This window comes from Triticum dicoccoides, chromosome 4A, assembly GCF_002162155.2.
Source record: "Triticum dicoccoides isolate Atlit2015 ecotype Zavitan chromosome 4A, WEW_v2.0, whole genome shotgun sequence".
Classification (NCBI taxonomy): Eukaryota; Viridiplantae; Streptophyta; class Magnoliopsida; order Poales; family Poaceae; genus Triticum; species Triticum dicoccoides.
Window position 1 is genome coordinate 697,078,474 of NC_041386.1, and position 24,924 is coordinate 697,103,397.

The window sequence follows — 24,924 nt, forward strand, 5'->3', positions numbered from 1 at the left end:
CCGCTCCACTCCTCTCCTCCTCCCTCCGACGAGCTAGGGCCTCCTCCGGCCCCTGCAGCAGCCGGCGAGCGCGGCCCTGACGCGCCCACCCCGCCTGCCCCTGCCATCCTCCGCCACCGTCCCCTGCTCTCCTTCGACCGCGGCGAGCGAGGACCCAGATGAGCTTGGACTCCGACACCGACCCCTTCGCCGACCCCGACCCCGACCCCTCCGGCGACCAGGTACCTCTCCTCCTTCCTCCTTCCTCCATCTCTCCACCATTCCCCATTCCCTCCCTCCCTCCCCTCGACCGTGGAAGTGTAGGTCATCTGGTTTTCCTGAGCTATGCCTTGGTTTGAATTTTCATCATGATCCAACACCAGCAGCAGCTGCGAAAGTTCAGCTACTCCCAAACACCTAGAACCATGTTGTATAACCTGAATTTTTGATCTGATAGTTCACTAAAATCAAAAATATTATAAACATATGCCATACAAGTATACACAAAAAATCAAGGATTTCTTTTCCTTTCCGAGTTGACTGAAACTGGCAAGGAGTTAAGCTGAGCTGATACAATAAACACTCGAGCCAAATAAAGAGAAAGCATTGATCTTCCAGAAAACAGAGAGGCTAAACAGAGACATTCACATGTTAAGGGAAAGAAATGGAAGCCAACATTAAGTTTAAGCAAGGTGCATCTTAAGAGTGGCATCTTTGTGTATTTTCAAACTATTGTCCACTTGAGTTTCAGAAAATACTGTGAAATAGATATAATATTCTTGTCAAAAAATGATACAAGTTGACTCCCACAGGTCTGATAATAAGGGATCACATTTAGAAATGGAAGGGAGGAGGAGTACTAGGACTTTGTAAACTTTTTCTTAGGTCAACCAACTTTTTAGTCATCATGATTGACTGAATTACTTACCCTTTTCCTTGTGCAAATCCATGTCACATTTTCAGTGACTTGTAGACAATAATAAACGCTACAAAAAAATCGCCAATGTTTGTGATTGCAAGTACACAAGGATAGACTCAAGCTGGGGGAGGTCACAACGTTGAGTGAGATGCTATTATGTGTTGGTCATGGTGCACTCACATTAAAAACTTTGTTTCTTTTAATATTTACAATCCCAAAATTTGTTTATTCAACTATAGTATCTAACAATGGATGTGCCTTGCTTACACCATATTCCCTGAAAAAACTGAATTCAGAGATGAATTTTTACTCAGTGCAACGCCTGCAGTCCATTCCGTGAATATTTCAAGCATTCCCTGTACAAACTGAATTCATTGATGAACGTTTAGTTAGTGCAACATTTAAACTGTATTCCTGTACAAGTTCTGTTCAATCCCCGACCAACCGAACAACAATGAAGTGGACAGGGATTAGGAGGTATAGGGGATAAACCCCAACAGGAATTAAAGTAACAGACATAGGTTTCACTCAAACCACACAGTGATCAATTCCTGTGGGGAACAAATATAAACCATACTGTTGGCATAAGTGGTCTTTTGTATATGAGCCTTTGTTCAAAAAAAAGGGTTTGGCCGACCCACCTAATACCTTGGATCAAATGTGCTATTGGTTTAGAATGGCACTATGATTGTGATATCATCGGTTGCAATGTTGTTTGCATACTTTTTCTGAACCAAAGGTTTATATGGTAGATGTATTAACATGCCTATCAGTCATGTTCGTGAATTGAGAGATGAACTGAGACCATACATACCTTGTTTAACCAAAGGTTTGTCTGTGCACATTCCTCTTTGTGGTTATCATGATGGGGCTGCAGATGAGCTTACTCTGTAACTGAACAAGTTAGTTGATTGCCTTCTTAGCATTTGGTCTTCTGAATTGTTAGTGCTAATCCCCAAATGTATTGATAGATAACACTTGTTCAAGAAACCTTATTAATATGCCTTTCAGTACAGCCTGTTATCATGCATGTTTTATGATCTGTTGTAAGGGTACTAATTGGTCTCTTCTGCTGCTTATCAGAGATGGGGGGAAGCATCCACCGCCGCTCTGCCACACCGCAGTACGAGTTGGATGCTTCCGAGTTCTTCAGTATCATACTTTGGACTTCAGTATCATCCATGACGCAGGTATATAAAACGAGAGATCTCCCCTTCAGCCATCACATTATGATATCTGCTGTTTGCTACATCACTCATTGTCCCAAACTGCAGAGGCTGCCAGACAGTTTTATGAACATGCTGGGTGAAGATCTGCCAAATAATGTGTAGCTGCGACAGGCTGGCAGCGGGTTACTCAGGCTGTGGGATGTGGAGTTGGTGATGAAGGAGGGCCACATGTACTTGTATCGTGGGTGGGAGAAGTTCTACCGTGCCTACGACCTGTGGCTGGGGTACTTCCTTCTCTTCAGGTACGACGACGACGCCACCATGCTCATCGTGAAGGTCTTCAACGCGACTAGGTGTCGCATGCGCTACACTGACGATGATGATGCCAGTACGTTCTGCCTCTTCTTATTCCTCTACATTTGGCTTTGTCTCACATTGATTGTTAATGGTCATTGTTGCATTTGGACAGGCAATGGGAGCAGCAGCAGCGACACTGGCTACAGCCAAAGCAGCAGCGACTATGGCTGTAGCAAAAGCAACAGCGATTCTGGCTTTAGCGAAAGCAGCAGTGATTCTGGCAGTAGCAAAGACAACAAGAAGAATGTTCCGGACTGGAGTGCGGGAGAAGAGGAGCAGAGTGGGGATGAGGAGCTGCGGGATGACGATGGGCATCAGGCTGAGGATGACCTAGCGCTCGTGGTGGCTGGCCAAGGGCAAGAGATGGTGGTGGCTGACCATGGGCAAGAGATGGTGGTGGCTGACCATGGGCAAGAGATGGAAGTGGCTGAGGATGACCTAGCGATGGCCGTGCCCGTCCTGCCTGAAGGTGGCCTCGCGATGGTGGTGGTGCCTGACAATGACCACGCACCGATGGTGGCGCCGGCGATCCCACAGCTGGGCGACATGACCATGCCAATTGGGGTACAAGACTACATCCCACTGCCTCCACCGCCTCGCCGCTCTTGGCGCATCAGGCTGAGGAAGGAGAAGGAGAAGAACAATAAGAACTGAACTATGTCAGGTATGTCAGATCTTCAAAATGATATACATATACTTAGCTACCTATGTTATCTCTAATATTCTTATTTTCCTATAGGTTAGCTTCATTTTACCTAAGTTGGCTCTAATATGCTAACTTAGAGCTTATATGCTTAGTTTCCTATAGGTTAGCTCCAAAATAACTTATGTTAGCACAAAATGATCAAGTTTACATAATAAGCTTATAGTCTTCTTCTTATTCTTTTTCTTTTCCAAAATGACATAGCTTAGCTTCATTTTACCTAAGTTGGCTCTAATATGCTAACTTAGAGCTTATATGCTTAGTTTCCTATAGGTTATCTCCAAAATTACTTATGTTAGCACAAAATGATCATGTTTACATAATAAGCTTATAGTCTTCTTCTTATTCTTCTTATTCTTCTTCTTTTTCAAAATGACATAGGTTAGCTTCATTTTACCTAAGTTGGCTCTAATATGCTAACTTAGAGAGCTTATATGCTTAGTTTCCTATAGGTTAGCTCCAAAATTACTTATGTTAGCACAAAATGATCAAGTTTACATAATAGGCTTATAGTCTTCTTATTCTTCTTATTCTTCTTCTAGTATTCTTCTAGTGTTCTTCTTCTTCTAGTATTCTTCTAGTCTTCTTCTTCTTCTTCTCTTCTTCTTCTTCTTCTTCTAACTTCTTGTTTATCATTTTGCAGATTTTATTTAATTCACTTAAGCTTGCATGGATGGAGTGCTTCTTTTCCATTTGTGTTTTTATTTTGTATCAATGTGAAACTTTTGTGAATTGATGGATAACGGTGTTGGATGAACAATGTGAAACTTTTGTAATATGTAACGATGAAACTATGTGTTGGCTATGTATGTATATATGATGAAACTTGTGTGCTGGATATGATTGTTATATGGATGCTTGTTGTATATATATATGTGTTGGATATCACATATGTGAAATAGTGACCTGAGATTAAGAAAACACGAAAAAAAATTAAAAAAATTGTTACTAATGGCGCACTACCATGTGGTGCGACATTAGTATAGCAGATACTAGTGGCGCACTGTGGGCAATACTAATGGCGCACTACGTGGTGCGCCATTAGAACACCATATACTAATGGCGCACCAGTGGTGCGCCATTAGAATTTAATTCTAATGGCGTGATGCTAGTGGCGCACCAGTAGTGCGCCATTAGAAGGCAAAACTGGTGCGCCACTAGCATGCCTTTTCCTAGTAGTGTGTGATGTCAACGGTCTTGCTAAACTTGCGCAACGCTACTTTGTTTGTTTGGTTCCGATGGCATCCGTACATCTAGTTAATTAGTTTGGGTACGATGAACATGCCTTTATTAATTATGTTTACTATATGTTGCATCTATTTGCTAACCCTTTCTTTTTTTTTGTTGCTCAAGTATATTATATTGCATATTATTGTTGATTCCCTTGATGAAGATGCATCTCTAATAGGTACGTAGATCCTTGATGGCGAAGAAGTGCTATGTCATGTACATAGGGAAAGTTCCAGGAGTGTACGACGAGTGGCCCGAGTGTCAAGCCCAAGTGGAGCGGTTCTCGGGTGCCAGCCATAAAATATTTGATAGTAGACAAGAAGCATAAGCGAGTTACTTGAGGTTCATGTTAGTGCGAGTGAGGAATCATAATAGTCGCCTCATGTACTGCATAGTTCCGCTCTAAGTCATAGTGATAGCTCTTCTCTTCTATATCATTGCTTAGATGGATGATGATGTAGTTTCAAGTATTTGAGACATGTCATAACTTGTATCACCATTTCAAGATGATGACAAGATACATCATTCGTGTTCGATAATGATTATGATGATGACATGATTTGATGAGACAATTTGTATGTGTATGATGTGACTAGATTTGTATGTGTATTATATGATTAGATTTATATGAAACCTGTAAAAAGTACAAAACAAACATGCAGCAGAAAAAATCATAAATAAATAAAAGTACCGAGGGGTTTATGTCTAGCAGCAGCAAGCATTTAGCAGTAGCGTGCTTTATGATGATGCGCTGCAGCTATTACCAGCAGCGCGATTATACTGAATGTGCTACTGATATCTATGATAGCAGTATCGCGGCGTAAAACGTGCTACTGCTAAAAGTTAGCTGTAGCACCGTAGCAGTAGCGCGGACACCCATGCTACTAATAGGCCTTTTAACCAGGCTACTGATATGCTTTTCCAGAGATAGCAATATTATTTAATGCATCGACATGGTGGTAACAAGTTTTTCGGAGGGGACACTAATGAAAATTCAATACATGAAGACATAGGAGGAACAGAAGGAAAGAAACATGCCTTGGCAGAAAAGTTCTACCATGGAAATAGTTTTCAGAAGTACTACCACAACAATGTTTTTGGGTGCAATTTCATGAAGACGATGGGTACTTCCCCATCCGAATGGGCTATACCATATCATGCTATTACGAATTGCACGAGATGATTATCACCTGTATTTGAACACTTTTCATTGCCTGGTAGTCACATTTATGAGGGTAAACACTCACCTATTATATGAAGCAGTTAGTGTTACCCCAAGCATAGCACTGTTCAAAACATGTATCTTTTAGGGGTATATCACTATCTACATGAGTGCTTGGTTGACACCTCACCGAAGACCACTTGGTTGTGTTGACGTCCGGGTAGGACAGTCCTGAGCTTAGAACATGCCCATCGAATGATGAGCAAGAGTCACATAGAGATGGTATCAGCAAGTTGGCCTGCCAATTGAAATTCGTATCACCATTGACCATCTCCATCAATGACGTTGAATCGAAATTTGGGTCTTGAAACACTCACTCTCAATTATGAGAGATATTAATTTTAGTGGGACCAAACTTTAGAATTGAATTATTTAATTCTTTGTGAAATTAATTAGTGAACAATGTCAAAGTGTATTTTGCATTATAGTTGCAGAATATTGGCTTGCATTACCACCTTCCTGTTGAAATAGAATTGTTGTTATTTATCTGGTTAAAACGTTATGATTGGAAATGTAAAGTGGATTGTCCGCAAGAGTGTCGAGAAGGACTTTGTCCCATTGCATGTTTTTCGTATTCTAACACTGATGCTATGTATGATGTGACTCACGTCCTTCGATTCAAACACTAGAATCTGTCAGGGTATGTGAAATATGCTTGCTTCCACGAGACACAAGTGTCAAAAGTTTGGGATAGTTATATAATATTCATGGAATTGAAAATTAGTTTCAGATACAACCAAAGTATAAAAGGTTTAAGATATCCAAAGCATTGTTTACACTGTTTGTTTGCAAGTATAAGTGTAGTGTTCACTATGCATTATTCTGATAATATGGCACTACTAGGAAAACCTTATAGGTGAACTCAAAAGAGTGGAGGGGAAGAAGAGTCACCCTCCACTACAAGTTGGGAGAAGTAGAAGTGGTGGGTTACACAGCTTGGCCGACAGAGCTACAGACAAATCAGTGGCGGTCGGAATACATCACCCACCACAAACAAAGCACTCCGATCTTGGCTACGTTATAGAATGCTTGCATCGGGTTAAATTTTTTATGCAGATACTAGCTGTGGCGGCAATCCAGTTGTGCCCTCCACACATAGGTTAGCTTTGGACTGTCCAAATTCAACTCGAAGATTGTTGCCCGCCACCCCAAATTATCAGTGGCGGGTCATCTGGCGCGCCCATCGCACAGGATGACCATTATCTACATGCGCACCCCTTCCCCTCCCCCTACCCACTTCATTCTCACTCTCACTCACACACACCCATCTCGCTCTCGTCGCGACCCTCTCCCTCCTCTGCGTCGCTGCGCACGCCGTCGTCTCCGTCCGCTGCCTCTGTACTCATGGCTGCCCTTTCCCTCCACCGCGTGGCCCTCGCCCTCGATCTGCTGCCCCATATCCCACTCCCTCGATCTGCTGCCCCGTTCGCTTTTAGCTTTGGTAGGTAATCCATCGCTGTCCCGACCTCTCTTTCTGGCCCTCCTCCTCACCACCCGTGGCCGCGGCCGACGCTCACACGGACAATCATGGATACAACCACGTTCGACTAGGGTTAGTGATAGGGTTCCTACTATATGTATAGTTTTTAGTTTTAATTTCTAGTTGTGTAGTTTTTAATGCCAACAATAAAACAAATTCTAGTTGTAGTTTGATATTTCTAGTTGTAGTTTGATAGTTATAGTCAGCAATCAAAACTAGCCGTAATATGAACTCACCTGCCACATACGTAACCATCAACGAGGAAAACCAGATCGTGGGGAGTGTCTCGCATATATATCATATTATTGTGTACATTATTTCTGTTCATACTAAGTTCAACAATATTATGTTGTAGCGGGTCCCTTCATTTCTTTTCAGGGATACATACTATGAACACTAATGTTTGGGCGAAATGTTGATTTATTTCGGTTTCACCAAATTTCTAGCACTTAATGTGTCCATTTTTAAGCGGAGGTCATGCCAAATTCCTTTCTTTATTGTTTATTCATAAGGTGTTATACTAGATGATCATAAGTTGTTAAGCACTAACTGTTTAAAGGATGATCATAAGGATACCCATTCGTTTGCATTCTGTTGCACCTCGATGCAAGAACTAGTATGGCCTAAACGACTAGCCATCATTAAGATTTAGATGTGCGCTGGGAACAAAGGAAAAGTTACTATACCTTCCATCGGTATATTACATATGTATTTATTTTTCAGACTTCATTTTAGAGTTTTATACACTCCAGCCCATTTCATAAAGTTTGTTGTAAGAAGGTTGTTCATAAGAGAACACTTGTTGTTTGGTGTTATGAATAACATAAGGGTTATGCTTCCATCATGAATGTGATGTATGTATGAATATTGGTGGAAAAAATAGCACGCTATAGTTTTTCCAATAGCACGCTATAGCATTCTAACCAATGCCTCGCTAAATAAACTAGTGTACATTGTCTTGCTAATAGCACGTTGTAGGGCGATATAACACGTTAACAACATATTTCAAGGGTCGCGCTGTTTTTCATAGCACTCTATTTATTTAATTCAATAATATTGATTATAATATAATAAATCCATCTAAATGTCGCCAAACTAAAAGAATATCACGTGGCACTGCGTTTGGTCATATTGGAGAAACATGCTTGGACAAATTCCATATTTAGGAATTTTGAAGTCATATGATTATAAATCATCTGACAGTTGCCACTTTCGTACGAAAGATAAGTGATTAAAATACCATTCTAATGTCATAGGAAATGAGCAAGGAACTTATTCGTAATCATACATATGGATGTGTGTAGTCCAATGTGTGTCGTTGCTAGCAGTGGATTTGTCTATCTTTAGTGATGACTCCAGTATATATGTGAATATCTGCTTCATGAGACACAAGTTTAAATCCTTTCAAATAGTTCAAAAGGTTTAGAGATTGAAGAAGAAATTATTGTATCAAGAAAATTATTTTTCGATAAATATATTACGGAAAGAAATGTTTGAATTAAAAGTTTAGCAAGTGTCTAATGAGTTGTTAAATAGTTTCAGAACTTACACCACCCGGAACACCACCGAGCGGAATGTCCGAGAAGATGTAATCAAACCATTATTAGATGATAAGATCAAATATGAGAATAATCAATTTTCAATTATCCTTTTGAATTGATGCTTTAGAGACTATGGCCTTTACACTAAAAAAAGTGCCATCAAATCTATTGAAATGACACCATGGTATGGTACACCGAACAATTTTTTTTCTTTTGTGGGCTTTTGGAATACGAGACATGTGTGAAATGTTAGAAACCTATTTCAAATCAGATACCTGCTATTTTGTTGGTTAACCCAACAAGTTGGGTATTCCTCCATCACTATGCCACGGCAAAGCGTTAGTCACACTACTGATATATTTTGTCACATCGCCAGTCCATTGCACGCTAGTAGAAAAGTGAATACTAGTGGCGGCCACCGGAGGGTTGTGACAAAGCAGAATAAAGCCACATGTAATGCACCCACCGCAGGTGGTTTCCATTGCCATAGTAAGCAACAGGTGTGGTTAAGAAAGTGAAACAACCTACAATGATCCTTGAAGGCTGTTTGTGTTTTTCAACCGCCCCCAATATCTTTTCCCTACCCTTTTATGATCCATGGACAACCCCAAGCGGCAACATGACATCGTTCACCTTGACGACGCCAAGCATGTCCATCCTCGGCCAACGCAATGGCCTGGTGGCAGATACATCCATCAACGGCGACCCTGCATTAAAACTGTACATCCACAACTACCACGGCGCCGCCGGGAAGTTCCGCATATCAGATGCTTCCCAGATTTTTTCTCTTGTAAATTCTTGTTGTGTATTTACAGTTGAGACATTTTACGGTACATCAGATAAATGTTGACCATCCATTTTTGCTGATCTAAAGGTTAATATTAATCTATACTACTGGACTTGACGTGTAGCATCTGCTTCGAAAAGGGCACAATCGGAAGAGTCTAATTTCATCGAGATGGGAACCAGCGCGATTATGCGGGGAAGATGGGCAGGATTGGTGCCTCTAACCGTTCTGGTGACCAGCAGATTCGAGAGAAGGTTCGTGGCGAGCAGCCTAGCAGAGTTGGCCGGCAAGAGGGCAGCAGATCGACAAGACAGAGGAATTTTCGAGGTTTGTACGCCTCCCGCGTTGGCCCGCCATGCCGCAGGGCACTGCAACAAAATCGCTGACAAGGTTGAGCCTGCACAAGTATGAGCGCTCTGGTACATGGATCACCAACTCTCCCAGCTAACTGCCCGGCCGGCAAGTTGCGTCGCCCTGCTCCCATGCAGAAGAAAAGATGGCTAGATTGGCTCGGCCTCACTGTCCCAAAAACTGAAGCACAGCCGACCAGGGAGGCATGGGCTAGCTCACGTGAGTGACTGGGGCACTCCGCTAGCTGTGGTACGATTTGTTCGGATTTCGTGTTTCTAAAATTGAAGCACACCTGGCCGTGAAAGCATGAACCAGCTCATGAGCATGGCCGGGCTAGCTGCAGGTAGGTGCTACTCCCTCCGTTCGAAATTACTTGTCTCGGAAATGCATGTATCTAGAACTAAAATACATCTAGATACATCAATTTCTGCGACAAGTAATTCTGAACGGAGGGAGTAGTTACCTAACCTAGCTCATGGCTGTGATGAGGAGCCGCGCAGCGGGAGGCGAGGGGCATGGGCGCTGGTACGTCTGTGGCTGTACTGGGGCGAGTGATGGCGGCGGCGAACGGCAAGGGCGAGGAGAATACGAACAGAAACTTGTCCGGTGCGCGGTGACCGCAGGGGTGGAAAATGCTGATTGAAAGGAAATTCAGTTGACTAAAATGCCCTTTACATCTACCATTGGATTATATTAATAATACACACTAAAAGCAGTAGCATAATGTACCGTAAAATTTCTCTTACAGTTTTGTTCAAGCTATGAATATAATAATGTTGCATTAGCCTAGTGAACAATGATGAAACTTGTATTTTTTTTCCTATGCTAGATCTTGATTATGTTATATGTGTATTTTGTCCTACCATACCTTCAACTTGTGAGTACAAACATAAAATGTGTTTTCCTTGTTTTGAGGAGGGATATGGATGGCAAAATGTATTGTGTCCAGTTGGCGGCGAGACATTTTGGTTCAATGTACAATACACATTTTTTAGAAAATGTGTCATGTACAGTGTCACAAAAATGTTAAGGCATTGAGGACTTTATGTTTTAGTTGCATTGCACAAGAATTCTAATATAGAAGTGGAAGGGACAGGCGGAGGCACTAGCTACTTTAGACAATGAATCTTCTCTTAATGAGTTGTATATTTGTCTTCTGGACAATATTGCTCCTGGAAAACGATATGGTTATTCTAACTAAAGTATGTAGATCAATCATACGCATGTTATTATTATAAATTTTAATTTTCTTTTGATTTTTTAAAGGAATACATTTTAGGTGCACTGCACAAGTTGACACAGTTTTAGGTTCTCTACCAAATATAGTGGCGACTGCATGAAGAGGCCAGACGATTAAACTAGATGAGATGATGGCGTAGTATAATTACTTCAACCAAACGTCCACATGATCGGTGTTAAGTGTGTAATTATAATGTTGGCTAGAACCACAATTATTCGACGTACTATAATCACTTACCATTTCTGTGTTTTGTAAATATGTCCACATGATCGGTGTTAAGTGTGTAATTGTACATGTTGGCTTGAACCCCGCTTAGATATATGTGTGTTGTGAAAAGAATCACATCTTGCCAATGAATACAGTGTGCTGGCGGATCATGTTTGTATGTCAATTCATTTTGCAGGTCCAGATACAAAAGAAAAATAGTATGTGCCTAAGGAAAAGTAATTGAGGCCGTTGTTGGGATGAAACCGACTCGGACCGTGCATGCATTGGGGGTGGTTAGCCTACAGAAACCACAAGCGGTCGATATTAAGTGGAGGCGGTTTTCGAAACAGTTTGCGCTATTCTGAGTATTAGCGACAAATGCTTTCAGGTGGATCTCATAACCGCTACAACCAGATGTATGAAAACCGCTGCCGTCGCTGCTGCTGCCGCTGGCGCTCCATATTCGGTGACCCTACTGCACTGCTCGGTGAAAGTTTTGTCGTCTGAATGTTACACTATTATATTGTTGTTCTTGCTTACTGTGGAATAGCACAAGTTCTAGGCAATATGTTTGCAAGTTTTGTTATCCTTTGTTTCGATAGTTTTACTTCATTTTATTTCTTCTTTAGGGTAATGTCGATCCACCTAATTGATTCTACCTTATAATAATTTTGGTTTTACAATTTTTTGTTTATTTTATAAATCAGTGTACGATAGTACTAAGAAAATAGATGATTGTGACACTTTAAGTGAGTCAACTCATAAATTTAGAGTTTCATGCAAATCTTATGGTTTTGATTTATCCTTCTGTCTTTGCGCATAAAAAATAGATTTATCCTTTCTATCCATTTTTCAAAATTTTATATAATATTTTCACGGATGTATAGTCTCACCGACTAAGTGCGTACCCATGTATAGGTTACTTAAAACTGGTGGACATCGAACATCATATCCTTGCAAATTAGCTCTTGTCAAAAAGATGGATGCATGTCCCCGCAAAAAAAAAAGATGGATACATGTTAGACTTGACATACAAAAAATTGTACAAGTCTCGTGTGTATATAGAAAAAACTAGTACTCCCTCCATAGAAAAATACAAGACCATTTAGATCACTACTTTAGTTGTCTAAACACTCTTATATTTTTTTAGAGGGTGTAGAACACATCACTTTATACTAAAGGAAATCTAGCCCACATTACAATAACCACACAGCTAGGAAATTAACGAACTGGTGACGAAGTTGAGAAAACTAAAAGTTGGATATCAAAACCGTCAAAAAGGAAAGGTAGGAAATCGAATCCTCAAACTTGGCAGTACTGCGAGAAATTGTGTGGCGTCGTTGCAAATACTTCTAGTACTAGTACTTCCGGCCCGAGAATGCAGGCGAATCTGTGCTCAACAAGACTCACTTGCAACAGGCTCCGCTCTGGCACCCAGTCCCGCAGAACGGAGGGCCAAGTCCGCACCAACCGGCATGGCTGCAGCACAAGTTCCTTGCGCATGGCCTGCCGCTGCCGCATTGCACGCCATGCGCGCACGGGCCGCTCTGGCAGCCAGTGCCGCAGTACTCGTTGGCGAACCCGCATACCCCGTCTTGGCCACAGCACTGGTTGTTGGGGCACGCCTTGCCGCCGTTCTGCGAGCCACAGCGCAGGCTCACGCAGCAGGCGCCGCTCTGGCAGCCGTCGCCGCAGAAGGCGGGGCCGAAGCCACACTGCCCATCCTTACTGCAGCACTTATTGTCGGGGCACTCCATGCCTTCAGCATTCTCACCGCACAGCGGTGGCCAGCCGTGGGTGCCATAGGCAAGGGAGCCGATGAGCACGCCCAGCATGAGGAGCTTCATAATCATTATGGGAGATATTGTGTGTGTATATATGTGTTGTATGTATACGGGTGAAGTGCGGACTATATGCAAGGCCACTCCATTTATATAGGCAAGCTCAAGTTGGCCTTCACCTTTTTCTTCTTCTTCTTGGCCCGACTCAGGGTGGACGTGGCGAGCGGGCTTTCGGCCCGGCTCGCGGCCCGTTATGGACCGGACCGTACAGTCCTGGCTCGCTAAAAAACATGGCCAGTCCGGTCCGTGAAAAGAAGCCCGAAATTCGGTCGGTCCGGTCCGACAAAAGCCCGGTCCGGTTCGGAGGACTGAAGGCCCAGCCCAATTAGAGCTAATATGGAGAGCCCAATACATATACATGGTGCGTGCGTGCGTGCGTGACCTAGCCGCCGTCCTCGTCCATGCTCATGGCGCCGCACGGGCTGCTTCCTTTCTCCCCTGCGTTGCCTCCCTCTCCCCGGCACCGTGCCTCTACCTCGCGCCACCGCGTCTCTACCTCGCGCCGCCGCTCCCTCGCGCCGCCGCTCGCCCTTTCCCCCGCGCCGTCGCGCGGCCGTGCGACGCCCTCTCTGTCCCGTGCCTCTCCCTCGCGCCACCGCGCCTCAGGTGTGTCTTCTCCAGCTCCGGCCACCGTGCTGCTGCTCCAACGACCTCTCCGACACCTTGGGCCCACATGGCAGTGACTGGACGTCACCGGGACCGTGAGGACCGCCGGTCCGCACCGAGCTTCACGCCTGCCGGTCCGGTCCGTGGAATCAAGACCGCTGCCCTGCTCGATCCGGTCCGGACCGGACCGCCGGCGGCCGGTCCAAACGACGGCTCGGACCGGGACCGGACCGGCCCGGACCGTGTCCACCCTGAGGCCCGACCTGTCTGCCTGCCTCGGGTAGACACAAACTGCACGTGAACACTCGCTGACTCGCTAGGCTGTAGCAACGAAATGTACCTTACAGAAAAAGGGATGGATGGGAAATATGCCCACGATAAAGGTGTAACAGCTCCCGGGTGCCTAGGCACCCTGTATGAACAGTAAAATCCAAAAATAGCAAAAAAATCTGAAACTTTGCAACATGAAAGAAAGTAAAATTTTGTACGTTGTTGTGAGTTTTCATGCCAAATTATCAAGTAGGGAAAGGTGTACAAACGAGTTCCATATTTCAGTGCTAAAAGTGCTCAAAACAGCAAGATTTGAAATCATTCTCGTGTAGGACTCCTTGAATGTTTTTTTGACATGAAAACTTGCAAGCAGCTATAGAGTTTGATAATCTTTGGTGTTGCAAAGTTTATCATAGTACATTTTCTGGAAGTCGCCTAGGCACCCTAGAACTGAAAATCCACTCTCATATGCCCAGTTCCAGTGGGTGTCGTCCCCCTCCTTGGAGGCGTCGTCGAGGTGATTTCGACATTTCCCTCGCCCATGTGGAGTTGGTTGTTGTCTTCGGGCGAAAGCCTTGATTCAGTCGGATCGACACGATGGCGGCGTCTCAGCGTCGCTCCTCTATTGGGAGCATCGTGTTTGGAGGCATGACTTCGTTCCTCGTTGCTCTTCTCCGGTGTTCGCCGTGGTCCTATTCTGATTCCGATGGCGCTATGCACGGCCGTCGGCGATGCTTCCAAGACGGTGTCTTCCTCGGTTTGGAGCAAGTCCTGCCATTTAACTGCCACCTTCTCTTCGGCATTCAGGGTGGATGGTGCGTCGACAAGGAAAGTTCAGTGGGAGTGTCGGTGTCAACACCGGCGGATCTCGGGTAGGGGGTCCCGAACTGTGCGTCTAGGCAGATGGTAACAGGAGACAAGGGACACGATATTTTACCCAGGTTCGGGCCCTCTTGATGGAGGTAAAACCCTACGTCCTGCTTGATTGATATTGATATTATGGATGTTTACAAGAGTGGATCTACCACGAGATCAAGGAGGCTAAACCCTAGAAGCTAGCCTATGGTATGATTGTAATGGTTGTTGTTGTCGTCCTACGGACTAGAGCCATCCGGTTTATATAGACACCGGAGAGGGCTAGGGTTACATAGAGTCGGTTACAATACTAGGAGATCTACGTATCCGTATCGCCAAGCTTGCCTTCCACACCAAGGAAAGTCCCATCCGGACACGGGACGAAGTCTTCAATCTTGTATCTTCATAGTCTTGGAGTCCGGTCGACGATGATAGTCCGGCCGATGATAGTTCGGCCGATGATGGTAGTCCGGTATCCGGACACCCCCTAGTCCGGGACTACCTCAGTAGCCCCCGAACCAGGCTTCAATGACGATAAGTCCAGCGTGTGTACAGTCTTCGGCGTTGCAAGGCGGGTTCTCCTTCAAGTTCTTCGTACCTGCCGAACAGTGTCCGGCTTCCTCATCAATGTTGCGCGTCTTGGCTTCCACGCCCAATAATGGCCTTCCTCCACGCGTCGCGCGAATGTGAAAAGCCAGGGTGTCTTTTATGTTTTACCCCCTAGTTGTGCGAATAATCTGCCTATAAGGGAGGCAAGAATGCAGATCCAAATCGCCATCTTCCTCCCGCAAATACTCATCGGAGCGCTTTCGACCAAGAATCCATTCCATCATGGACCGTCAACGCGGCTCCTCTTCTCGCGCTCCCAGCCCTTTGCCAGGAGATTGGAGGAGATGCTCTGTTCCGCACAACGAGCTGGTGAAGCTCCAAGCGGGGGGATACCTCCCTTCGGCCTTTATGGTTCCGGTTCGAGCCGGGCTGGCCACCTACAAAGGTGGGAAGCAAGCGGAGGTTACCCCAAGTCCCAACAAAGGGGAGTGGGTATGCTTCGTCCCCTATCTCATAAGGGGGCTCGAATTTCCTGTACATCCATTCCTCCGCGGGCTCCTGGAGTTCTACGGACTCCAGCTTCATCACCTCACGCCCGCCTCAATCCTGCACATTGCGGGTTACGTAGCTCTTTGCGAGCTATTCCTGGGCGTCGAGCCCCATTTCGCGCTGTGGAAGAGGTTGTTCTGCCTTGTACCCCGCTCTCACGAGGGGTCCATATATCAAGTGGGCGGCGCCGAAATATGGCGTATTGCAGGGACCGGATATCCATCTGGAACCCCTAAGAAGGCGTCCGAAGACTGGCCTTCAGGATGGTTTTATATAGAAGACGCTCCGCTGCGGGACCCTGTTCGGGTCGGCCTCCCGGAGTTCAGCAATGCTCCTCTGAAGAAACGCCTTAGTTGGCGTCCGCGGAGCCCCCAACTGAAGGAAGACAAGAGCGTCCATTATTTGATGGGCCGAATAAGGTTACTGGCCCATTCCGGGTTGATCATGATTGGAGTCATGGCAACATGCATTATGCGGGGGGTGCAGCCACTGCAATACAGGGGCCACCCCATGTGGGATTTCAACGGGGAGGACGATGCCACCCGTCATGGCCGTAAAGGGCCGGATCCGGTCGAAGACCTGGTGACGATCCTGTCCGGCCTGTATAAGGGGGAGAAGGAGGACTTCCTTCGGACGAACCCGTTAAATGGGTTCTCCATGAATAATCCCCGGCCTTGGGTAAGCGAACACTCTGCGTGCCCGACCCATGCTTTTTGAAACTTAAGTTTCTTATATTGTGTTCTTCTTTCGACGCAGGAACTGCGCCGGATCGTGGAGGACATGCTAAGTCCAGCTCCGCAACCCGAGGATCCAGAGAGATCCCGGGATCCGGCCTCCGAAGAGGATCCGGACATAAAGGTGGAGCTAATCGACGGGGTGTTCCACCAGCTCAGCATGGACAATGCCTTAGTCGCCATCACGGCCGACTATCCCAGACTACATCCGGCTTCCCAGGTGATTGCGACCGAAGTCCTGACACCGTCATTCCTTCCTTGCTTATTTCTGACCACCGTATATGATGGCGCCGTGCAGGAGGCGCCCCTAGGGCGAGAAGCCGAGCCCGCGGTGGCTGACCAACAAAGGCCAGTCATGACCAGTAGGCGGAAGAGGAGCGTGGCACGGACTGAAACGTCGCTGCAAAGGTGTAGCTCACAATTCATTATTTAGAGCAACGTTCCTAGGAAGCGTTTGAGTGCTCATGACTTTTGTAGGGAAAAAAGCGCCCGCCGGACTGCGGGCGTGGAGGTTGCCAATCCAACCTCTACCAGCCAGGCTCCAGCACCTGGTCTGGAGGGGGAGGCGTGCGCAAGGCGCGAGCCGGACGTTCCTCCGACGGAGGATGCCGACAGACTGTCCGCCACCAAGTCTGAGGTGGAGAGTGCCATGAATCACAGGCGCCGCCGGACAATATTTCGTGACGCGTGCTTCTCCCCCGAGGCGTTGAATGCCTTTAACGTGGGGGACACGCACCTTCGTGCTGCTCAAGATGGTTTTACCAGAGCCACGGAGCAGTATGTAAAAGACATACAGGTAAGAGAATTTAATAGTTGTATATGCCAGTAGCCCCCGAGACTTAAAGTAGTTATATTAACTGATTTAAGGATCATATGAAACGTAGGATCTTACCGAGAAGAATACCCAACTGTCTCAGGAGCTGCAGGAGTGCAAGGCCCAACTTGAGGCCGCACTCTCTGGCGCAGGAGGAAACACAGGGACCTCTCTTGGTAACGCATTATTTTAGAAAGATAAGTAGCGTTTGGCCTTTGCGCAAGTCTAAAAAATGACGTTGCAGGTGCTGCCGGACAAGATCCGGACAGGCAAGAACTTCTGCGCCAGCTGAAGGCCGGCGAGAGGGTGCTGCATAAGGTGCAGCATGAAAGGAACAAGCTCCAGGATGCCCATGCCCAGCTTGGAGAAGAGCTGAAAGGCGTTCGGGCCGAGCTGTCGGGCTCCGTTAAGGAGAATCAGCGGCTTCATCGCGGCATCTATAGTAAGTGCTTGAGCGAACTCCTTTGAAAAGAAGAGTTCGGCGAGGAAGTCGATTTGACAGAATATGTCTGCAGGTAAGCTCACAGGTCGTCCTGCGGAGGAGATGCCCGTATCAACGGGTGATCAACTTCCCAAATTGTTGCAACTGATCGAACGAGTTCGGCAGGCAATGAGCGGCGTCATCCAGGCTTTATGGCCAACCTTCTCCTTACCCGAGGGTCTTGGGGAGCTTGCGGAGAAGCTTCAGGGAGTGCGGCAGCGCTTCCATTTATGGAAGATTTCAGCCTGCCGCCAAGGTGCCAGGGAGGCCTGGGCCATGGTAAAGACGCGGTACAAGAAGGCGGATCCCAACCACATGGCCGAAGTCAGACCTGTGGGGCCCGATGGGAAGGAGATCCCTGTGAGTTTAGTATACGGCCAAGTAGAGTTGGCCGCTAAATTTTCCCAATAGGACTGTAAATTAGACAACTTGTTAGACGGGATTGAGGAAGAATACAAGCAGTCGATTTGACAATGTATTATAAAATGACAGATAAAATGCCTTCTAGCCGGATTGTAGATCGTTTGTCTTTGCCGACCTTTTCGCTTCGACCTCGGACCCTAGAGTCCGGAGTGTGTCCGAATACCTTCTCGGTTATGAAACAATCGGGGTATGCATGGAGACCAGGCGTAGGGGTCATTAGTGCTTTATCAGACAAGTGTCCAACTAGTTATGTTATATTACATGGGTAGTAAGAAACATCTTCCAGGGAGAATAGTTCCGTTAAGGGTTCCTTTCCTCTGGGGGTGGCATGCCCTAAAGTGCATGTCTGGACTGCGAAAAAAAAGCAGAAAAACATCTGGGGGCAGATAAATAAGTGGATAAAAAACCATCTTTTAAGTCACCGACCGAATATTCCCTTAAGAACGCTAGCTTTCGGCTTCACCCAGTCTGAGGTACACATCCGGCTGACCCGGCAGTAACAATCGCAGAGGTGCTCCCTTTACCTCCTAGCCGAACTATCGGGAACGTAGGGGTAAGCACAGGAGCCAGGCAACCCAGCTTGGCCAAAACTTAAGTCATATCGATACATATAATGGTGAATAAAAGGTACACATGGAGGCTTGACACATGTGCTGGGCATGAAGCCCTTATAATTAAGCTTCTGGTAAAGAAGCCCCCAGGTATAATGAGTGCGGATAGCACATCAATTGCGAACGATGCGCAAGTAGGCCTTTTAAGGCTTTGATGAATAGGGTTGAGAAGAAAAAGATAAACAAAAGGCAGCTGAAGTAAAAAAAAATTTGGACGGGGGGAAGGGACGAACTCTTAGTCCGGCGCTAGGCATAGAATCTTCGGAGGCGGGCTGCATTCCATGGGTTCGGCTCGAGTCGGTTATCCGACGCATTTTGTAGACGGTACGCTCCGCCGGTCAAGACTTTATTGATGATGAAGGTGCCTTCCCATTTGGGCTTGAGCTTGTCCTTTTTCTTGTCCGGCAGGCGTAGAACCAGTTCGCCAACGTTGTAAGTCTTGGCCCGTACTTCTCTGCTTTGGTATCTTCGAGCCTGCTGTTGATAAAATGCGGAACGAGCCTTAGCGACATCGCGTTCTTCCTCCAATGCGTCCAAGTTGTCCTGCCGATCCAACTCGGCTTCTCTTTCTTCGTACATGCGCACTCGAGGTGAGTCCTGAATTATGTCGTAGGGCAAAACTGCTTCTGCGCCGTATACCATAAAAAATGGTGTGAATCCGGTAGTACGATTAGGTGTTGTCCGCAGCCCCCAGAGTACGGAGTCGAGCTCCTCTATCCAGTGCGTGTCAGATTTCGTAAGAGACCGCACTAGTCTGGGTTTGATGCCGCTCATTATTAGACCATTTGCTCGTTCCACTAGACCGTTGGTTTGAGGATGATAGACTGAAGCGTAATCGATCTTGATGCCCCTATTTTTGCACCATGATTTAACCTCATCGGCCGTGAAGTTCGTGCCGTTATCGGTGATGATGCTATGGGGGACACCATAACGGTGTACTACCCCAGATATAAAGTCTATCACTGGTCCGGACTCTGCCGTTTTAACTGGCTTGGCCTCTATCCATTTGGTGAATTTATCCACCATGACCAATAGGTACCTTTGCTTGTGGGTTCCCCCTTTAAGTGGTCCAACCATGTCAAGCCCCCAGACCGCGAACGGCCAGGTAATGGGTATAGTTTTGAGGGCGATGGGTGGCATGTGGCTCTGATTAGCAAAGAGCTCACAACCGGCGCATCTTCGGACTAAGTCCTGAGCATCTGCCCGGGCCGTCGGCCAATAAAATCCTGTACGGAATGCCTTTCCTACAAGGGCCCGGGCTGCGGCGTGGTGTCCGCCTAGTCCGGCGTGAATTTCAGCCAGAAGGTCTCGCCCTTCCTCTTCGGAGATACACCTTTGAAGGACTCCGGTTGTGCTTTTCTTATAGAGTTCTCCCTCATGGACCTTGTAGGCTTTAGATCGCCGAACTACACAGCGGGCCTCATTATGGTCTTCGGGGAGTTCTTGCCTAAGCAAGTAGGCTAGGAATGGCTCTGTCCATGGGGCGATTACTGCAATTATGTCGTGAGCTGAGGGTGTTGTTTCGTCGGCTGGATCGCCGGTTATGTCAGATTGTTCTGCGGCTGCCTCCGGTTCGTTATTTCCGGACTCCTCTTCCCATAGTACGGATGGCTTGAACAGCCGTTCCAGGAAGATATTTGGAGGGACAGCGTCACGTTTTGCGCCGATGCGTGCCAATACGTCGGCCGCTTGGTTATTATCTCTGGCTACGTGGTGGAATTCAAGTCCTTCGAACCGATCTGACATTTTAAGGACGGCGTTGCGATAGGCTGCCATTTTTGGATCCTTGGCGTCAAAGTCCCCGCGCACCTCTAGGCGTTGGATGCCCATGGAGATTGCCATCCGGAGGCCATGTAAGAGGGCCTCGTATTCGGCTGCGTTGTTGGAGTCCGTGTACATTATCTGGAGTACGTATTGGACTCTGTCCCTGGTTGGGGACGTTAGTACGATGCCAGCCCCCAATCCGGCAAACATTTTGGAGCCGTCGAAATGCATAATCCAATTGGAGTATGCGCCGTACTCTTTAGGGAGTTCGGCTTTAGTCCACTCAGCGACAAAGTCGGCCAAAACTTGCGACTTTATAGCTCGCCGGGGTTTGTAAGTTATGTCGAATGGTAAGAGCTCAATGGCCCATTTTGCAATCCTGCCCGTTGCGTCGCGGTTATTTATAATGTCATTTAGGGGTACTTCGGAGGCCACTCTTATCGAACACTCTTGAAAGTAGTGTCGGAGCTTCCGGGATGCCATGAACACCGCATACGCTATCTTTTGATAGTGCGGGTAACGGGACTTGCAGGGGGTTAAAACAGTGGATACGTAGTACACTGGTTTTTGAAGAGGGAATTTATGCCCTTCTGTCTCTCGTTCTACCACGAGCACCGCGCTTACTACTTGATGTGTTGCCGCGATGTATAACAACATAGGTTCGCCCAGGTTGGGCGCAGCCAGGACCGGATTCGTTGCCAATATGGCCTTTATTTCCTCGAGTCCGGCGGTGGCAGCATCCGTCCACTCGAAGTGTTCGGTGTGCCTGAGGAGGCGATAGAGGGGCAATGCCTTTTCTCCTAGGCGGGAGATAAAGCGGCTGAGAGCCGCCATGCATCCAGTCAATTTCTCGATCTGTTTGAGGTTTTTTGGAATATCCAACTGCGATAGGGCTCGGATCTTGGCCGGATTTGCTTCAATTCCTCTACCGGATACAATGAAGCCCAAGAGCTTTCCGGCTGGTACGCTGAAAACGCATTTTTCCCGATTCAGCTTGATGTCATATGCTCGGAGGTTGTCGAATGTGACCCTCAAGTCGTCTACTAGAGTTTCGACGTGTTTGGTTTTGACGACTACGTCGTCTACGTATGCCTCTACTGTTTTGCCGATCTGGGTAGCCAGACATGTCTGAATCATGCGCTGATATGTTGCACCGGCGTTTTTAAGTCCGAAGGGCATCGTGTTGAAGCAGAATGGTCCATATGGAGTAATGAACGCCGTTGCGGCTTGATCTGCTTCTGCCATCTTGATTTGATGATAGCCGGAGTATGCGTCCAGGAAGCACAATGAATCGTGCCCTCCAGTGGCATCGATGATTTGGTCGATGCGGGGGAGGGGGAAGGGGTCCTTTGGGCAGGCTTTATTTAGGTCTCTGAAATCGACACATAGGCGCCAGGATCTGTCCTTCTTTGGTACCATTACCAGGTTTGCTAGCCAATCCGGATGTTTGATATCTCTGATGAATCCGGCTTCCAATAGTTTGGCTAGTTCTTCTCCCATTGCCGGTCTTTTGGGTTCGGAAAATCGTCGAAGAGCCTGTTTGACTGGCTTGAACCCTTTTAGGATGTTTAGGCTATGCTCTGCCAGCCTGCGAGGGATTCCTGGCATATCTGAAGGATGCCAGGCGAAAATGTCCCAATTTTCCCGAAGGAATTCTCGCAGCGCGGTGTCTACATCAGGGTTCAACTGTGCCCCGATGGAGGCCGTCTTTGTCGGGTCCGTTTGGTGGACCTGGAATTTTATAATTTCGTCCGCTGGTTTAAAGGAGGTGGACTTGGATCTCTTATCGAGTATCACGTTGTCTCTGTGCACCGTAGCGCGCAGCGCGGTGAGTTCCTCTGCCGCTAGGGCTTCGGATAGTGCCTCCAGGGCTAATGCGGCTGTTTTGTTTTCGGCGCAGAGTGCTATGTCCGGATCACTAACGAGAGTGATTATCCCGCCGGGCCCAGGCATCTTGAGCTTCATGTACCCGTAATGGGGTACGGCTTGGAAAATCGTGAACGCCTCTCGTCCTAATATAGCGTGGTATCCGCTGCTGAGCGGGGCCACTTAGAACGTGATTTCTTCGGACCTGTAATTGTCCGGCGAGCCGAACACCACATCGAGTGTGATTTTTCCGGTGCAGCGTGCTTCCCGGCTAGGGATTATTCCTCTGAAGGTTGTGCTGCTTCGCTCAATGCGGCTCCAGTCTATTTCCATTTTTTGAAGAGTTTCCTCGTAAATGAGGTTCAATCCGCTACCGCCATCCATGAGTACCTTGGTAAGTCGAAAGCCGTCCACTATTGGACTGAGGACCAATGCGGCTGGTGCTCGGGCTGTTCGGAATTTAGGTTCGTGCTGGCGTTGAAGTGATGGCCGCGTCGCTCCAAGGATTTGTTGTTGCTACTTGGTAGACTTCGGCAAGGCTGTGGATCGTTCGTTTCCGCATATTGTTTGATGCGAAAGTCTCGAAGACGGTTGATACCGTACCGGTATTGTTGGTGTGGTTTCGCGGGGCTAGAAGCTCCTCGCCACTTTTGGCCACCTGCCGTAATATCCAACCTGCACGAAGGCTATGTGTTCGGGTGGCGCCCTTGGTACTGTGAGCTGTACAGGATTTGCTGAGCCATCCCTCCAGTACGGTTCCGTTCCCTTTAAGGGGCTTCTGTTTTTTGGTTCTTGTACTTGGTGCCTGAGTGTAATGCACCCTTTTGTTGCGGACTGGGCTATGTTCGGGGCCGGATTATCCCAAAACCTATCTTCGGTATTCCGGAAACTTTCTATGGCACAGTACTTTCGCACTATGGATGCCAAGTCGGCGAAACGCAAGATTTCACGATGGCTGACGGCGTTCAAGATTCCCCTGTCCGTGCAATTGTTGCAAAAGATCAAGATTACGTTTTCCTCTTGGCAGTCCTTTATCCGGTCCATGACCAGGAGGAATCTGGCCCAGTAATGATGTACTGTTTCGGCTAGCTCTTGCCGGATTAGAGATAGATCGCATATATCTGGACGGGCGGGCCTAATTGAGTCCGGGACCCTGCCCATCTCGAGGCTCAAGGGCCGAGAAGTTTCCAAATTTGGAAGCTTGGAAAGTGGAACGTTGTCCAACGAGTCCGGTCCGATGCCTGACTTTATGTTCAGTGCTTGATTGGAATCCGCTCCTCCGCGGGAATCCGGCATGGAGGGTTCGGTAGCCCGGACACGACTATGTTTTCAATATGGGAGAAGGATCGTTGCGATGTTCCTCTACCACCGTGACGTGGTGGGTACCCTGGGGAGAGTTAATCTCTCTCAGATCGGTTTTAAGCCCGATCCGATTGTAGTCTGTAGCGACTCCCAGGGCGGCGATCCGATCCAAGAGTTCGTTTACAGACGAGAGCTCTGCTGGATCTAACTGCTCGGCGAATTCCGAGTTGACGTGAAGATTGCTCTCGATGACACGAGAGGTCATCATTGAAGCGGTGGCCGGACAGGCGGTCATAAGAAAACCTCCTAGCCGGATAGTTTGGCCGGCGGCCAAGGCTCCATCGGCGAAGATGCCGTCCTTGAAGACGGGAAGAGGCATCCTTCCTATCGGTGACGGCACAGAGGAGCTCTCAATGAAAGCACCAATGTCGGTGTCAAAACCGGCGGATCTCAGGTAGGGGGTCCCGAACTGTGCGTCTAGGCAGATGGTAACAGGAGACAAGGGACACGATGTTTTACCCAGGTTCGGGCCCTCTTGATGGAGGTAAAACCCTACGTCCTGCTTGATTGATATTGATATTGTGGATGTTTACAAGAGTGGATCTATCACGAGATCAAGGAGGCTAAACCCTAGAAGCTAGTCTATGGTATGATTGTAATGGTTGTTGTTGTCGTCCTACGGACTAGAGCCATCCGGTTTATATAGACACCGGAGAGGGCTAGGGTTACATAGAGTCAGTTACAATAGTAGGAGATCTACGTATCCGTATCGCCAAGCTTGCCTTCCACGCCAAGGAAAGTCCCATCCGGACACGGAACGAAGTCTTCAATCTTGTATCTTCATAGTCTTGGAGTCCGGTCGACGATGATAGTCCGGCCGATGATAGTTCGGCCGATGATGGTAGTCCGGCTATCCGGACACCCCCTAGTCCGGGACTCCCTCAGTGAGCAGGTGGTCTTCGGAGGTGCCGGTGTGGGTCAAGACGCGGTGTTGTTTTCAGTTAGGGCAGGCGCTTGTGCTTTGTAGTGTTGTATGGTCGTTGGTTGTGTTTGTGCTACCCTCGTTCTTCGCAG

At 47.2% G+C, this 24,924-nt stretch overlaps 1 protein-coding gene across 1 annotated transcript; it reads right to left on the minus strand.

The window, feature by feature from the left end:
- Nucleotides 1-12,162: 12,162 nt before the first annotated feature.
- On the minus strand, nt 12,163-13,072 carry LOC119287990 (lectin-like). The gene has a single exon (XM_037567607.1). It carries the CDS (start codon nt 13,036-13,038, stop codon nt 12,592-12,594), a length of 447 nt encoding a protein of 148 aa, XP_037423504.1. The 5' UTR covers nt 13,039-13,072; the 3' UTR covers nt 12,163-12,591.
- Nucleotides 13,073-24,924: the final 11,852 nt, after the last annotated feature.